At 38.7% G+C, this 17,805-nt stretch overlaps 3 protein-coding genes across 3 annotated transcripts; 1 reads left to right on the top strand and 2 right to left on the bottom strand.

Moving 5' to 3' along the window:
• Positions 1–489: 489 nt before the first annotated feature.
• LOC101299215 lies at positions 490–1,089 on the bottom strand. The gene has a single exon (XM_004304271.1). The coding sequence runs from the start codon at positions 1,040–1,042 to the stop codon at positions 728–730; it is 315 nt and encodes a 104-aa protein (XP_004304319.1). The 5' UTR covers positions 1,043–1,089; the 3' UTR covers positions 490–727.
• A 5,103-nt stretch (positions 1,090–6,192) lies between these two features.
• On the bottom strand, positions 6,193–8,213 carry LOC101305398 (putative pentatricopeptide repeat-containing protein At3g13770, mitochondrial-like). The gene is made up of 2 exons (XM_004306114.1): positions 7,745–8,213; positions 6,193–7,637 (listed from the first exon to the last, which is right to left on the bottom strand). The coding sequence occupies exons 1-2, from the start codon at positions 8,211–8,213 to the stop codon at positions 6,193–6,195; spliced, it is 1,914 nt and encodes a 637-aa protein (XP_004306162.1).
• Positions 8,214–9,019: 806 nt separating this feature from the next.
• Positions 9,020–11,663, top strand: LOC101305099 (exo-poly-alpha-D-galacturonosidase-like). The gene is made up of 3 exons (XM_004306113.1): positions 9,020–9,618; positions 10,273–10,604; positions 10,813–11,663. The coding sequence occupies exons 1-3, from the start codon at positions 9,020–9,022 to the stop codon at positions 11,298–11,300; spliced, it is 1,419 nt and encodes a 472-aa protein (XP_004306161.1). The 3' UTR covers positions 11,301–11,663.
• Positions 11,664–17,805: the final 6,142 nt, after the last annotated feature.

The raw sequence follows: 17,805 nt of genomic DNA, 5'->3' as shown, positions 1-17,805 counted from the left end.
CTCATCCTCTGCAAGACACTTTCTTAAGAAAAATGAAAAATGCTAGATGCCCGTAGACTACACTTTTAGCTCATAAACTAATGTGAAAGGTTAAGTGCCATGTCAATTGCCAAGCCAATCCCACTCCCCACCCTATGCTCAGTACTTGTTGTCAGATCGTTAAGTAAACTCTTCTACCATCAGTCAACAACAAAAATAAACCTACTTATGTTCTTCCACACAGATCAACAGGCAGCAATGTAAACACATTTTAACATTCCTATCCTACCTCTTAGCTACTGATGAATATGCAGTCTACGACATCTTACATTTTGCTCATAAAAAAGTTTTGTGCCATGCCAATTGCCAAGCACACCACACTACCACCCTAAGCTCACTAACCTTTGTCAGATATCATTCGATGAAAAAGTTCTTCCACACAGCTCAACAGTCAGTAACGTAAGCAGATTTTCACATTTCCCTATAGCTACTGATACCACTGCAAAATGCAAACCATAAAGCAGAAATCTATAATTCGAGGCCACGAAAATGATGAGCTATTCGCAACATACCGAGTCAAACATCCAAATAATAATCTTGAAAAGCAACAAAATTAGGAAGTATTCAAGCTCCAAATGAAAACGATCCAGAAACCCTTATTTCAACTACATATCATATCAACAGCCAAAACCAAAACCCGCCGGAAACTCTAAAACAGATTCCCCGATCCTTACCGGGATCGAATTCCTCATTCGGATTCAGGCGAGAGGGCGGCCTTCTCGATCTCGAGGCGCTCGAGGGCCTTCTGGTGGGCCCAGGTCTCGATGGTGAGATCGGGCTTGGCATTGAGACCGACGCCGAGGATGACGATGGTGAGGAAGCTGGTGACGTAGCAAGGGAGCTCCCAGTCCTCCCATTTACGGGACTGACCGGGAGGGAGAGGGGTTCGGTTGAAGAGGTAGCCTTTGGGGTGTTCTTCGTGGCCGGGGCTGGTCCAGCGGCTGGGGCCGGTGGCGGAGCCGCCGCGGGTGCGGAGGGTTTGGATGAGGCGCTGGCGGAGCATCTTTTGGGGGCGCCGCGGGGGTATGACTTTCTTTCTTCTCAGAGAAAGAGAGAGAGAGAGAGAGAGAGAGGAGTGAAGTGAAATTTTTTTGTTTGGTAAAGACATATGCTGCGCTGTGCGATGAGTCGTTTTTCTCAATGTAGCAAAAAGTACCTGGTGCCGTTTTCTCAGGTCAGTTGAGATATCTTATCTCTATTAATTAAGCTAATTTGGCGTATGAAACTGTTACTTGGTTAAATTTTCATAAACCCTGAAATGCTCATCTGTTTATATAAGTTTATAGCTAAGTTGCATGGACACGGACACGGCGACACGACACGACACGACATGGCGACACGGTAAAACTCAAAAACTGGGTTTCCAACACGGCTTGGACACGGCAAACAAAATTATATATTTATGTATTTTTAATAAATAAAAGATATACTAAAATATGAAATAAGTTCATTTCATTACCAAATAAAGTTCTAAATCTATTTTATAACCATAAGAAATAAGTCAAGTGCATAACTAATAACATAAAAAACAGCAGACCTCTAGCATCTAAAACATAACATTAATGAAAAACAAACTTGACAGTAGCTTGTTTTCAAACAGGGCAATCTCTAGCACAGTAGCACATAATAGACAAGAAGATGAACTAATATAATTATCATATCCATAATCTATCCAAACTTTTTTTTTAAGTCTGAAATGCTAACGTGGTGTGTCGCAATGCCATATCAGGGCCGGCCAACATGTTCGAGACGTGTTCGAAAAAGTTGATTTTTCGGACACGCCACGTGGCGTGTCGGACACGTATTTTGCCGTGTCAGACACTCCAAGGGTGTGGAGTGTCTGTGCAACATAGGTCTACAGGTAAAGAAATAAATAAAAGAAGAGTAAAAGAGTGATTTAAGAGGATAAAACAGTTTAACATTTTAACTCTGCAATTACTACTCTCTCCCACGTTTACTAGACTTTCAAAAGACGTTCTCGCCTAGGAAGTGATATGTTGAACAACAGCAATAGCTTCATCAACGTTTAGGAGCGGTTGCTACTACCAACCATACTAAGGTTATTCGTGCAAAAGAATATAGGTGATCATTGATCAATGCTTAAAAGAGAAGTTGGAGAAGTAGAGAAAAATCACAGCTACGTGTATGCTTATGCAAGTTGAACCAGAATAAGGTGGTTGTAGTATTCCTATTTGTTGAATTTTTTTTTTGTCAAAATTGATTCATATTTGATGTGAAAAAAGGATTTTGTGTTTTCTGTTGTTGCAGGTATCTGATCAATTTTGGTGCCAGGTAAACCCTGTGTTCTCCATTAAACTAATTTGGACTTGAACATTAATCTTCCACAAGTGCTATGGTGTATTAGTTTTTTTTTTTTTTTTTGACAGAGAACAACACATTTTATTCAAAACATAAAATATACACAGAGGCCCAAAGACCTCTTGAGAAACAACTTAGAACATGGCTTAAAAGCCTCAAGCAAACAAACAACAAAGTAGAACCAGAAAACTACGACATCTGACGGGAGGGATAAGACCACAACACCACCTCGAGTACGAAGTAGGGAATCAATCAGATCCAACCAAATCAAAAGCACAAAGGAAAGACCCATGCAAGCCCAAAAGCTCCAACCATCAGATTTCTAAAGATTAATGCAGACATCACCTTCACTATAGCAAACCAAACCTGTCATGAACGAAGAACTAAATCTCTCGCAACCCAAATGAATCGGACAGGAGAGGAGGGTGGGGGTGGAGGTAGGTGTGATCCGGAAAAGGACCAAAGAAACAGGCACCATAAGGCACACAGATTCTTGAAGCATCACCCAATGCAATAGTGAGCAAACCTCACTTAGACGGGCATCTGTATGAGACAAATAAACAACTGTTCGATCACTTCCGAAGAAGAGAGGAACCGGTTAGGATAGATCAGATTCAAAAAAATTCAATCGAAGAGGACCGCCGATCTTGGCAGAGGATTACCCATAATGGTAAAGCCGATGAAAGTAGAAAGAAAAACACGATTCTCTGGAACCATCGAAACCCACAAGGCCAGAAACAGAGCCAAGCTCTGAGAGGCACCGCCCGAAACGGTGGAGAAAATATGGAAAAAAAAAAACTGCTGAAAAGTAAAGAAACAACCCTCAAGAAGAGGGAAAATTGGAGATTCATATCTCCCCCAACTCCCAAACCACAGATCTAGATTGGCTATCTAGATCGAGAGGGGGAGGAGATGAAATCCAGATGGGTGGGTTTTGTAGAGAGAAGGCAGAGAAAAGTTTTTTAGAGAGAGAAAAAAGACTTGTCAAAAAAAGAGAAGGTTGGTCCGGTGCATAGATAATTTATCAAATTAGACATTTTCACCCCATTAATCAAAATAAGAAAAACCAATTTTTTGAGGTTTCTTGAAATGAATGCGAAATACGGAATTCTCTCAAGATAATTGTTTATATTTGTATATGTAACAATGTAACATCACTTAATTGGACAGTGGGACAAATCTAGTGATTTAATCTTGTAAGGAACTATAGTGACTGTCTACATTTCTTGTAAGACATCTCTAATCTTTGGTCTAAAACCTATAATAGGTTTGAGTTTGTAAAATTTAATCTCCAACCCATTATCTAAGTTGAGCTAAAATAGGATTTACCTAAAATGTGTCATATTTTGATTCAACCAGATAGGACCAAAATCTATAATTAATGAGTGAGTGAGTATGGGCTAGTGTCATAGTTTATTAATATAAAATAATTAATGATTAAAATATGTTTGAGTTTTTACTTCATTTATGATTAAACAATAATATAAAAATTAAAATAGGTTTAGGTCTTGACTCCATGGGTTAGAGATGCAAAACTCATATGAATATTTGTAGGTTTAGTTGACATAAAATTTGAATTTAAGCTTGGGTTATAGACCAATAGTTGGAGTTGCCCTAACACACTAGAACTCATAGCATTCTCTTGAGTCTAGACATGGCTAATTTAAGAGTAGTATCATTGGTGCTCTTTGTGCTCCTCATCTTATGCATCGATTTGAAGGTATCAACCTATGTTGCATGGACACTTCACACCCCTGGAGTGTTGGAGTGTCCGACACGCCAAACACGGCGACACAGCCCGACACGTGTCGAAAAATGTTGACTTTTCCGACACGTCTCGACACGTTGACCGACACGCCGCCTCAGCCTTCGACACGCCACGTCATCAATTTTTAATATTTTTTTAAAAAAAAGAAATAAAAAAGAGATTATGGATTATGGAATGATCAAAATTTTCTTATCTATTAGGTATTAGAGGCTGTTGTGTTACTAAGTTGATACCTTTTTTTTTCCAACCTATATCAGAACTGCCCATTTGATTTTTTTAATGAATTGCATTTGATTATCTTTAATGTTATGTTAATATGTTTATGCAATGGATTGAATTTAAACAAAAAAGAAAGAAACAAGATTGAATTTAGAACATAATTTTGGTAACGTAATGAACTTATTTAATATTTTAGTATATTTTGTATGTATTAAAAATACATAAATATATTATTTATTTGTCGTGTCCAAGCCGTGTCGGAAACTCAGTTTTTAAGTTTTACCGTGTCGCCATGTCCGTGCTACATAAGTATCAAAAGATCAATCAAAATCAAAATGTTACGAGAACCACCATGGTGAGGGTAAATGCATTTCGGGCACCGATGAGAAGCCAGGCGGTAAATGCCACAATTTTTGCACTCAAGGTGCATAAGCTTGTAAGGAGATCTTTGTAAGCTATGAGGCAAACATCACGCCTGTCATTGTATGTGTTGATGTGCATGTCGTATGTTCTTCCGTTTTTTGGCTAAACCATCTATTGTATCTCAATAACTATCTGGAGCCGGTTTTGATTTTAGTTAATTACTTGGTCTTGCTTCAGTTCTCCGGAACCGAAAGCAGAGCTTAACTTGGTTTTTGCTTAATTAATTGTCTGTTTCGTTCTCAACAGAGATATTTTCTCTTGGTTCTCGCAGATGGATCATGGATGGCGAAGCAGATAGCGATTTTCATCGCGATGGTTTTTCTGATCATCGACTTGAAAGTAACTTTTCAAGTCTTTCCAGCGATGAACATATCAACGCCTACGGCGATGACCCAGGATATGATGTGGTGCAACTAGTCTTACAAGTGACTAGTCTATCGAGGTTTTACTGTAGTTAAGTGATCAAATTAGACATTTTCGACCCATCAATCAATATTTTCTTGGGAGTATTTGAAATCTGAAATACTGACAAATGTGCGAGAATTTTAGAGTTGGGTCTAAGGCTCCAAGGTGTGCTTTGGCCAGTAGATGTGATATGCCATTATTTGTAGAGTTGTGAAGTGGTGACTAACTAGCATGTCGATATTTTGGGGTGAATTCGGCTCCAAAATGTAAGAGATCGATAATCTGATGCTCCTCAAGAATCAAGATGATAGTTAGGGCTAGGGTGGTGCTGGACTGCTGGTTACTCTGTATTCGACATTTGTGAATGCAAATGAAGTGGAACAGGCGTCCAAAATGACACCCCAGAGTGAGAAGGTTCTACACAGAAAAAAAAGAGTAGAATTTAATAAGAAAAATTCTTAATACTTCCTCACTAGATGATTGTAATGCATATGCCTTTCTTTAAGCTCCGTGTATAGATTAGTTTGCTGCTGTGAGGCAGGTTTACCAGTTATTTCTCCAGATGGAACACCAAGTAAGTTGCAGCATGTCCTTATTCACAATGCAATTTTCCTCACAAACTTCATCGCACTTTCCATTGTCACCGGCTTTTCATGTTCCATCATATCTAGGTGAAATTTCCGAGATCGACATTGATATAAGGACATTTTCAATTTTGGCAAAATCAGGTCTAGGCATTAAATCTTCTACACCGCAGTCTGCTCTTTGCCTTTGATTCTTGAGCAAATAAATCTTCTCCAATGCCCCCATCAATGAGAGTCTTTAGAGCATTCAGGAGAACATTGAAGAGAGAACCTTGTACTTCAGATAATTTCAAACTGGCCTCCAACTTTTTCACCTCAGAAACCAAGCTAAATTAGTCCTGAGAAAATTTTGGAGTTTCCATGTCATCATTGGTGTACGGTCATATTTTCTCCTGATATTCTGAAATGAGATTTCCCAGCATAAATCATCAAACCTCACCAGTAATCTCCACAAGAACAAATCCCTCCAACCATGTGATGAAACCGGTTTTTATCTCTCAAAGACACTTCTCTTCCATATATCTTCGAGACTAATTTAGCAAAATTATGGCAATCAACACAAATGCGAAGGTTTTTTATCACACGGACTGGTGCCCCTTCAGGAGTAGCAATAATCCCGAAAGCCAAAGCCATCTTTTCACTGTGGCCTAGAAGTATTTTCTCCTTCTGCTCGTCATCCACATCATATAAAACACATTCCATCTCAGGAGAGTAACCAGCTTCCTTTATCTTTGCTGATATCTCTCTCACCTTTGCAGATACCTCTTCCCTTCTAGGATGGGAGCGATCACTTGCATGAAAAGTATGAAGAACTTGGTCAAGCTCGATCCAACTTCTTCCTGGCTCCTTTATCACAGCCTTCTCTGTCATTAATTCCCTTACAGTTCTTACATCTTCCCATCTCCCTGCAGAAGCAAATAAATTTGAAAGAATGACGTAATTCCCAGCATTTTCAGGCTCAATATCGAGAAGTTGAAAACCCACAAATTCACCGATCTTAACATTAGAGTGAACTCTACAAGCCCCTAAAAGGGAACCCCATATAGCAGCAGTTGGTTCAGAAGGCATCTTCTTAATGAACTCAAACGCTTCTTCGACTCGACCAGAACGTCCAAGCAGATCAACAACACATCCATAGTGCTCAAGCTCTGGCTCAATTCCATTTTTCCCTTTCCCCATCTCATAAAAGAATTCCAGCCCTCTATCTTCCATTCCTCCGTGACTGCAACCAGATAGAACAGCCAAAAAAGTGACACTGTCTGGTCTGATTTTATTTTCTTCTTTCATGAGCTTGAAAAGCTTAACCACCTCATTTCCCATTCCGTGTTTACTATACCCTACCAGCATTGCATTCCATGAGATAACAGTCCTCTCGGGCATGGTATCAAAAACTCTTCTTGAGTAACTCAGCTTTCCACATTTTGAATACATATCAATCAGAGAGTTCTGAAGAACTACAAATGAAGGCACTTCTCGACGAAGGACATGGTTATGAACTTGCCTGCCAAGGTCCAAAGCAGCAAGCCCTGACAATGCTGTCAAAACACTGGCATAAGTGACATAATTCGAAGTCATTCCTTCCCTCTGCAACTGCCGGAACAGCTCCAAAGCCTCCTCATCCAGACCCTGCTGGGCATAACCAGATATTATAGCTGTACAAGAAACAACATCCCTTTCAGGCAAGCTGTCAAAAACTCGTCTCGCCTCAAGCATTCTACCAGCTTTGGCATACATATCAAGAAGTGAGCTGCCAACAAATATATGCGATTCATACTTTGTTTTAATTATAAGAGAGTGGATTTGCCTTCCCAAGTCAAACCCCCAAGAACCAGTACATGACGTAAGTATTGTCGCAAACGTGAACTCATTAGGTTCCTCCTCTGCAATATGCACACAATATCACCAATGTATCAGACAATTTAACACCAACAACAAAAATTAAAAAAACAATAACACCATCTATTAGAAATTATAGCTACAATGATACCTGATCTTAACATCTGCAGAAAAAGATCGGTGGCTTCGGCTGCATACCCCCTCTTAGAATAAGCCGAAATCATAGCCGTCCACGACACCACATTTCTCTGAGGCATTTCATCAAGCACTCGGCGTGCATCACGCAAACAATCACAGTTGTTATAGAAAACAATGAGGCGGGTCTGAAGGTGCACCGGCGGAAGATAACAAGTTTTGATCATGTGGGCATGGACTCTTTGGCCTTCTCTAAAGGCCCTTCTGGTCACGCACTCGTTTAAGAGGGTGTAGTAGCCTTCGAACTTCATTGCAAGGCCTTGAACGGTCATTTCCACCAGGGCTTCTCTCAGTTGACCATTGGAGCATAGATATATTAAAGCCGGGGGATTTTGCGGGAAGGATGGAAGGGATAGTTGGCGGGCGGATGGGGCGGATATTACATAATTACGATTGCAAACTAAGAACGGTAGTCTTCTGTGCATGTTTGTAACTAAACAACGTTGTCTTCAATATTGCTCACTGCGAAGTTGCAAATACGTCTGTAAACGTTTCAGTAAAATACCAGAACTACCCTCCTATTCCCCGTTTGATTATCATCACTCCTTTTCTCTATCCTGGGAAGCTCACGTCTTCTGAGATTTTCCAGTTAATGAGGCTTATTAAAATTAGAGCAAATGTACCTATTTTGGATGTGTTAGATTAATTTTTAACCCGAATTAATACACTATTTATTTAAATCACTCTTTGGTTCGACAATGCAGTAATAAGATCAATTCAAGGATCAATCGATAAACAGTTATTTTTGTTATTACATCCGACAATTTTTACATATGGGGTAGTGGCTGTCTCTCGGATTATTTCGGTGGTTGACGTCGAACTAGACGCAGATGCTCGGAGACGCGGCGGCGGTCTTCTCCGGCGGAAAGAAGCTGGAGAGCGAGTCGTTGCGGGAGATGGAGACTCTGGGGGAGCCGGAGACGGTTCGGATAAGAACAGATTATCTACTTTTCCAGAATTTGATGTTGACATTGACCAGGCAGAAGGATTTTACCCCCTTCTTTCTACCTTCTACTCGGTTCTAAAAAAACGTTTTTGAAGTTAGGCTGATCTACACTGAAACATGTGGCTGTGCTTGTGCCGCGTCACGTGGTGAACCTTCACCCTGTGAATGGAGGAATTACCTGCAGAGTTTTCCAGAAAGAATGGAGTATCTAGTCAAGTACAAACCCAAACTGAGTAACTTTTTATCAGCGTCGACTTGAAAAGAACAGAAGCGCCTTCCATCCAAATGGCCCTCCTCCTCCTCCTCCAATCAGCTACACTCTTCTTCCCCTTTCTACTCACTCTCCTCCAATCCACCTCCGCCACGTCCCCCTCCATCGCCCTCCCCCAAAACCTCACCCCCACTCTCTCCGTCACCGATTTCGGCGCCACCGGAGACGGCGTCACCTACGACACCTTCGCCATCCAATCCGCCATCGACAGCTGCTCCTCCACCTCCACCTCCACCTGCCACGTCACCTTCCCGCGCGGAGGCACCTACCTGACGGCGACGATCCGCCTCAAATCCGGCGTCGTTTTGAACATCGAGGACGGCGCGACGCTCCTAGGCGGGACGAGGCTGGGGGACTACCCGGTCGAGCAGGAGCGGTGGTACGTGGTGGTGGCGGAGAACGCGACGGATGTGGGGATCACCGGAGGCGGAGTGGTGGACGGTCAGGGGTTGGAGTTCGTCAAGAGATTTGATGAGAAGAAGAATGTGATGGTGAGCTGGAACTCGACCGGGGCTTGTTTGGGCGACGAGTGCCGCCCCAGGCTCGTCGGCTTCATTGACTCTAAAAATGTCAAGCTTTCCGATATTCAGTTACGTCAGCCGGCTTACTGGTGGTACGTTTTTTCCAATTCGTTTACCTTTTTATTTACTTTTACTTTTTTTTCTACTGAGAATTACAATTTTGTTGCATATTCTTCGCGCCCAAATATGGATATTGTGGACAATGTTAGATTATTGTGGCTAGTTGCAGTAAACAATGTCATTGTTCTAAGCAAAGATTAAACAGCAGCTAGGCACAGGGATACATATGGGAATTACGGAGAAGCAGAATGACCATTTTAGTTTTTGTTAGTATATAGAGTTATAGAAATTCGGTTTTAAGCTATCTTTCAGTTGTCAGCTTGCCCTGAGAATCTAATACCTATCAAGTACTTGCTCTAGGAAATTGCTGGAGCCACCAATGTAGAATGAAAATGCAAGGTTATGATATCGTGATTTAATTTTCAATTTTGTGAGAGGATATTTAATTTTCAATTTAGTTAGTAGTCAGTTATGAACTTATGATGCGCAACTAGCCCCAAATTTTTATGTTGTGCGCCCCTGCTTTGCTTGCACTGTAAGAGTTTACAAGCAATAGTTCAGCACACACAAGTTATAACTATTTTCTGATGCTATAGTGCAGTTTGTACATTCATCTATTGTATTCTTTAAGTTGTCCAATTTTGGAACTTAGCCACATATGTGATAGATTGTCTGTGTGATTGCAGCTTGCACATTGTACGTTGTGAACACGTTACTATTCAAGATGTTTCAATCTATGGAGATTTCAATACACCCAATAATGATGGGATAGATATTGAGGATTCAAATAATACAGTTATTACTAGATGCCATATCGATACAGGAGATGATGCTATCTGTCCAAAGACATATACTGGGCCCCTCTATAATTTAACTGTAACAAATTGTTGGATTCGAACCAAGTCTTCAGCAATCAAACTTGGTAGTGCTAGTTGGTTTGATTTTAAAGGTCTGGTTTTCGACAATATCACTATTGCAGATTCTCATAGAGGGCTGGGCTTCCAGATACGTGATGGAGGTAGTAACAAATATCTCTAGCTGTTTTTGCGTTATTCTTTATGACCATTACTTGTGTAGAAATCCATCTATCAGGTTTTAGTTTGGGTTCAGACAATCTCATCAGTGACTTTGATAAGCAAACTTGTTTAACTCTTGGGTCCTTCATTGTTAACAAATCAATGTAAATTACAGCTAGCTCATAGTACTAAAGTATTGAACTTGTGCAGGAAATGTGAGTGATGTTATATTTTCAAACATTAATATCCGCACAAGATACTATGATCCGTCCTGGTGGGGAAGAGCAGAGCCTATTTATGTGACCACTTGTCCACGAGACTCATATTCAAAGGAGGGTTCAATCTCTAACATACTCTTTGTGAACATCAGTGCTAATTCAGAGAATGGTGTATTCTTATCAGGCTCTAAACACGGGCTTCTTAGTGATTTGAGATTCATCAACTTGAATCTGACTTTCAGAAGACGAACCAACAATGTGGGTGGGTTGGTGGACTACAGACCAGGATGCCAAGGGCTGGTAAAGCACAGCATAGCTGGTTTCATCTTAGAACACATTAATGGTTTAGTGTTTGACAGTGTTTACATGAGATGGTCTGATGAGCAAATAAGACAGTGGAATAATCCCATGGATTTCAGATCTGCTACTGTAAATAACATATCTCTGCTCAATTTCCATTCAAGCCTATACACACAGTGAAACGAATACAAAGAAGGAAGAACCACTAAATTGCCATTCTTTGGATTGTATGCTTGGAACACATTAGTTCTTGTCATATATATATCCCAGTTTGTAAGAGTTGAGGGTATTGTGAGAACAAAGAATTCAGTTTGGTTCAACAGTTTCTGTTTGGTGTCATGAAATCTGTGGTGATTGTTGCGCGAGACAACTTTAGATACCTATATTGGCTATCATAGTGTTCATTGTGATCCTATTCTTAACCTACTCCATCAATGCTAGAGGGTTATATTTCGTAAGCCTTGAATCTTTCTGTACAGATGTTAAGATCAGATACTGCTGGTCTTGGTTTTTGTATCAATTTAGGAGAGCATTATATGAGAACCAATTCAGATGTGATAATTTTTTCATGAAATATACAAGGTGAGAGGTTCGCCTTGTCTTATATATGTTTCTCCCAGTAGAGAAATGGTTCGCCTTGTCTGCTAATTAACTCACATTAGTAACACAACTCATGATTAGTTTCATAAGCATGGGACGGAGCTGGATTTCATAGAGGACTTCGCTCAATATATGAACTGCCAGTTTAGCTTATCACAACTCATAAGCTTTAGAGAGAGATCAAACAAGTGTTTTGTTCTTTTAGATACAAGAACAATCAAACTGAGGTCCGGATTCCAAATCCCAAAATGAACCGGGCATCATCAGTGTTTAGTGTTTACAACAACTAAACCTAATGCGTGTTGTGCACGTCAATTAATACAAGCAAGTAAAGTCTCTTGCCAAAGCCCTATGACAAGTCTATATATACATAGCAACACTCCCTTAATTCCCTCCTTCACCATTTTATAGCGTTTCTAATTCCCATTTCCCAGTCGTTTTCTGCCTCCATCATCATCTCGTCTCTAGGGTTTGAATAATACCCTTTTAAGTGATCTGTGGGTTGCTCTCTCTGTCTCCAATCCACTTTCAATTGGTATTCCGTTTCTTGCGAGGGCGTGACTTTCCTCTGACTCCAGTTAGGGTAAAGCAAAGCTTGTTGGATTATATTGTTAGCTTTCTTTCCTGTCTGCAGAGAAAGAAAGTCTTAGAATAGTCTCTCCTCAACCATCATGTCCCTATTTCCGGTAAGTATTTCAGATGCCTCAGAAGGCTTTAGCTACCACAAGAACACAACTTGTTCTGCAGAATGTCTAAATCTTGATCTTCTACGCTCGATCTTGGGAGTATGAAAGCTCTTCTATATAGTTTATTTCTTTTGTTCTTCTATATAATAAAACCATATTTTCTTGAATAAAAGAACACTTGCAAAGAAGTGGACAAGAATCACAAGCAAAAATAGAACAATGTAACACATAGAAGAACTCGAAGATACACCAGCAAGAGAGCCAAAAATAGAACAATGAAACACCAAGCACAAGAACAACATGATGAAACTACTGTACTCAAATCATAGTTTCCTTTTAGGTTCAAATATTAGTTTCAGAAGGTGATAATGTCCTGGTGCTAGGTAGTATGGTTGCTTTTGTTAAAGTGACCTTGTTTTGCTGTTCTATATCCAGTAAAGAATTCTTCTAACTATATTTTGACCAGTCTTATTTCACAAAAACATTAACTTCTGTTGTGTATGGTTAGTAATTATAGTTGGTAATTACCAAAATTGATTTCTGAACTACCAGCAATGCGTGTTTACCATATATCTATGATTTGTGATCAGGAGAAAACAAAGAGATGAAACTTTAACCTCACATCTCCCTAAATGACAAACCTTCTTAGAGATTTTACTCTTCGATCTGCTCAATTATTGGTTATAGTCAAAACCTTTTTTATTATTTGGAAAGCAAATTTTGGGTCCAATAGAGAAACATCATTTGAATTACTTAGCAGATAGACCTATTTCTTCACGTAGGCTTTTCATCACTGGTCTAGCTCCAACCTAAAATTTCAGACAAAAGGTTAAAATTAACCCACTTAAACTCTCCATATATAATTTTTAAGGAGGAAATTATCATTTTTTTCTCATTCTTTTACTTTTCAGAAACAAATCTGAGATATATAACAATAAATAAGTATTCTGCTCACAAAAAGAAACAGAAATTACCCTTTTGATCACTGGAGAAAAAAGCAAATAAGTATTGCCTATAACCAGCTGCTACAGACAGAGACAAAAAAATTCAGTTGAAAGCACATAAATAGTAAGCCACTATAGGATAGCCAGCAGTTTCGAACCAAAACCAGAATTTATCACCAAACCACACCTGCAGGAAAAGAAAAACATACAAAAATGATACCAACGTATTTCAAAGATAGTCTTAATACCACCTTCTACAGCATATTTTAAAGACTCACATTTGCAACAATGTATTAGTACAAGAATTTTTGGGACATTAGGGTGTGATCCAATATGCTTGAGAGTTTAAGACATACACTCTGATTTATGGAAAGCTGACTTAAATTTTAGGGAGAAAATCTGGCCATGCTGTTTAGTAATCATTCAATAGTGCGAAAGTTTTGTCTTTGATAAACTAGGAGTGAAGAATGTCAAAACATAGAGAAGTTACTTAGAGCAATGCATATCTGATAGAAGCATAAGCCCATCTAAGCAATCTGCAAGAGTAGGGTTTAAACCTACTCGTAGCTGCAGTTGTTTCATACTTCCGTGGCATCTGCCAACCCAACAACAGAGGCACAGATTCCGACACACAGATCAGATTGAGGTGCATTCAACTGAGCCCATAAAAAAGTTTCAACTCAGATGCATTCTTCATGACGCCTATATAGTCAAAATTAGTCCTGCAAATGCATTCGTATAACTATTACAAACCTGGGACTTTTTACGTACTCAAATGCAAATTCAACAGAAATAAGCATTTTTGACACCACCGTATTGACTTGTTAAAACTGTAAGTGGATGGACAATAAAAGCTGGTGAATAGAGAACGAGAGACCATGACATACCAAAACTTGGTTCTGGCCTCTAGTAAGAACTCAGGTTAACAAAAAGAAAAAAAAAATGATTCACATGGCCTAGTAAGCATATACTTATAAAAACTTTTAGAAACGAACTCACAAGCCAATCAGCCAAAAATACGTGAAAACAATTCAACCAACCTTGATGAGACAGATACCAGGTCATGAGATTGATCAGAGAATTTAATGGACTCTCTGGTAATTAATGGAGATTTCAAACTTTTCAATATATAGACCTAGGTAACTATTCTCTTTTTCCAAGACTCTAAGCTGGCTGGCCAAAAGAAGACCCCTAATATGGTGAGTTTTTCCCTGTATAGGTCTAATTTATTAACCAAGGGATACATACATATATGGATGCAACTTAAAACTATAGCATTTAAAATCAGATATTAATCTTACCACATTGCATAATTTCTAATCTGAACCTCTAACAAGATTTCTGTATGTATATATATATATATCCTGTAATCCCATAAGCAAACAGATTCCTTAATCTGGATATCAAGCAATGACATTCACTTCCAAGGTTCTAAAGCTACTTAAGATCATTTGGGAATTTCGAATGAAGTGTAAATTCAGAACTAACAAACAGAAGAACAAAAAAAGAATAATGTAAAAGATCTGTTCAGAAGTTTCACACTGAAGTTTTCACACAGAAGTTCTTGCTATCATAATGATGCCTCCTTATTAATTAACTTCCACTTAGGTTAGCTCGACCAATTTACTGTATATAAAATCAAAAAGCCACTGTAAAGTCTATAAGATGAAAAGTTCTTCTAACTACAGGGTGAACTTATAGTATATCAGTTCAAATATTTCACAAGGGCACTTGTTATCACAATAATGTCTACATTAATGGTCCAACTCCTCACTTAGATTAGCATTGACCAATTTACCGTATATCACAAATCAAAGCCACCGTCAAATCGTCAATCATTAGCAGTTACATTAGAAGGTGAATTCGATGCAAAATACACTGTCGATCATCAAACATCAACACTAAAGCCAACATAGAGTTATAAAAAAGTTCGTAAACTGTAGCCTAATTGGTTCTCACTTCTCACCAAACAACTTACAAGACATAATTCATATCATGAAAATAATAGTTGTATAAATGCGCGTCTTCGTTGCTGAACAGTAAGACTTCAAAGTTAGAGGTTTAACTAACCTGAATTTGGATGTTGAAAAGTTCAGAATTTATATAAATGACATGCCAAATGGGCGAAATGATTAAGCTTCCAATTGATTAGTACAGAGACATATTCATGAAACTCCATCCTCTAAAAAGAAACAAAAAAAACTCAAATCACTTCAAAATCAAGATAGTCACCCAACTTAGTCGAAGTTGAATGAAAATTCAGAGAAGTATTTAAATTCTGAGACTAGATATCATAATAGCAACACCTACTCCAGTTCTACTTTGAACTGCAGTGACTGCAGTTTTATGCAAATACTTGTTGCCTAAAGGAATTTCAACTTCTCAGATGGGAATATCAAAGTTGTTTGATTGTGATAATGCCTCCTTGCACAATCAAATCCGAAATCAGTTTCCACTGGACCAATGAATGAACACAAATAAACCCAATGATTGATTCAAAACACAAAAGAACTTGGTGACACCAGTAAGCAATAAGGGCATAGATGAATGTGGTTCTTGAAATCCAAGATTTGCAGAAAGCCCAATCACCAGAAGCATAGAGATAAGAGATTAAAATCAAACACATGAGCATTTTCATATGCATCAATCAAAAACAAAAAGATACAAATTAAATTGCTTAGCCATAAACAGAAGAACCCTAAACCCAGAACTAGATATAATGAATTCAGCTGTGCTATTATGTAAACACTCAAGTTTGATCACAATCAGTATCCAGCCAATCAACTTAACAACAGAAAAGCGAAAAAACTTTGGACCATTTCTCGATTTATGCGTGTCATCCTTGCGCAGGGCCATGCTAATCTTCTCTATATCGTTCCAATTTTATCGGATGTCCCTGAAGGGACGAGCTTACTTGAGAGAAAACTTTATATGAAGCGCTCTTTTCTTTCTATTTATGCGATATGGGACTCTTAACCTGGTATTCTATGAAGCGATAAGGATTCCTATTTCTAAAAGCATTAGTGTTTTACAAGATTGAAACAAACGATTTTTGATAGCTTGCATCTTCTATATCAGTTCAGGAATGAGGAGTATGAAATCTAATTCTTATGTAAATAAATTAAGCTTGGAGAGAGAATCAATGACTAAATGAACCAAACCATTATATACATCCAGCTTCATTTGAACTTTGAGGTGTTTATACCCAACATAATATATTTCATAATGCATTGAGTGGTGACATACGATCATGTGCTGGTGAGGTTGAACTTCCTAAAGTCATTGTTCTGAACTAAACTTTAAGTTCCCAGATAAGCTTAAAAGTCACTAATCAGAGAGACCAACAAGAATTCCCAGAGGCCAGAGTGCTCAACTGAAACTAGACACACTATTCTTTATAAGCCTGGACGTCAATCTTTGTCGCCAATTTAGTAACTCGTTATAGTTGAATACATAGATTAGTATGTACATATTAATATACATATCAAGTATAGTATTATTTGTATGTACATACAAGTATTAAAGCTGACTTGAATTGTAGGGAGGAAATCCGGCCATGCTGTTTAGTCAATCATTCAGTAGTGCTAAAGTTTTGTCTTTGACAAACTGGCAATGAAGAATGTCAAAACATAGATAAGTTAATCAGAGCAATGAATGTCCTGGAGAAGCATACGCTCCATCTAAGCAATCAGCAAGAATGGGTTTTACACCAACTCGCACCTGCAGTTGTTTTATACTCAGCTGATTAGAACCACCCTTTATCCTGTGCCTACCACCACAATGAATCTTCCCAAGAGACATTACAATGCAGTGAAACTCTTCCCTGAATTATAAACATATGTTTTATTTTGCTATATTGATTGGTTAAGAATATATGACAAACTTGTCATGATACGGTTTTCTTTTATAAAGTTAGCTGATACTAGAAATTAATTTTCTATTAAAGTGTGTATGTGCAAATAAGCACTGATTTATTATTCACCAGAGTCAAATTAAGTAAAAATGTGAAAGCGAATGAAAGAAGAAAGAAATAAAGATAAGTACATGGTATTTTCATGGAGAGCAAGATTTTCTGCAAAGCCGATCCATCTGGTTCACCAATCTTGAACATCAACAACTTAGTTCAAGCTCCCATAGTTTATGGAGTCCTGAAGAACTGATTAACCCACAAAATCACAAATTGTAAATTAACAAAGAATCTACAAAGAAAAACTGTGGTGGGGGTATATAATAATTTGAGAGAAACTGTGAGACCTGCAACCTCCGGAGTCTGGATGATGGAGGAGGTATTTCTGAGCTGTGAAGCTAAGTGAGCTTGAAGCTGGTCCCAACAATCCATCTCGTCCCTCACCTTCCTGAACCTATGCTGGCATTTATCACCATCACTTCTGTCGCATCTGCCAACCCATCAACAGAGGCACATATGTCAACACGAGGTGCATTTGATTGAGGCAT

This window comes from Fragaria vesca, linkage group LG6 (genome assembly GCF_000184155.1).
Source record: "Fragaria vesca subsp. vesca linkage group LG6, FraVesHawaii_1.0, whole genome shotgun sequence".
NCBI lineage: Eukaryota > Viridiplantae > Streptophyta > Magnoliopsida > Rosales > Rosaceae > Fragaria > Fragaria vesca.
Note: the sequence above shows the minus strand (reverse complement) of the source record. Positions and strands in the feature narration are given on the sequence as shown.

Bases quoted from the DNA above. Each gene is read 5' to 3' on its own strand.
- LOC101305398 (XM_004306114.1), bottom strand. From the start codon at position 8,213: ATGCACAGAAGACTACCGTTCTTAGTTTGCAATCGTAATTATGTAATA. The intron at 7,638-7,744 runs GTATCATTGTAG...TGCATATTGCAG, and splicing joins TCTGCAGATGTTAAGATCAG to AGGAGGAACCTAATGAGTTC.
- LOC101299215 (XM_004304271.1), bottom strand. From the start codon at position 1,042: ATGCTCCGCCAGCGCCTCATCCAAACCCTCCGCACCCGCGGCGGCTCC.
- LOC101305099 (XM_004306113.1), top strand. From the start codon at position 9,020: ATGGCCCTCCTCCTCCTCCTCCAATCAGCTACACTCTTCTTCCCCTTT. The intron at 9,619-10,272 runs GTACGTTTTTTC...GTGTGATTGCAG, and splicing joins CGTCAGCCGGCTTACTGGTG to CTTGCACATTGTACGTTGTG. The intron at 10,605-10,812 runs GTAGTAACAAAT...GAACTTGTGCAG, and splicing joins CTTCCAGATACGTGATGGAG to GAAATGTGAGTGATGTTATA.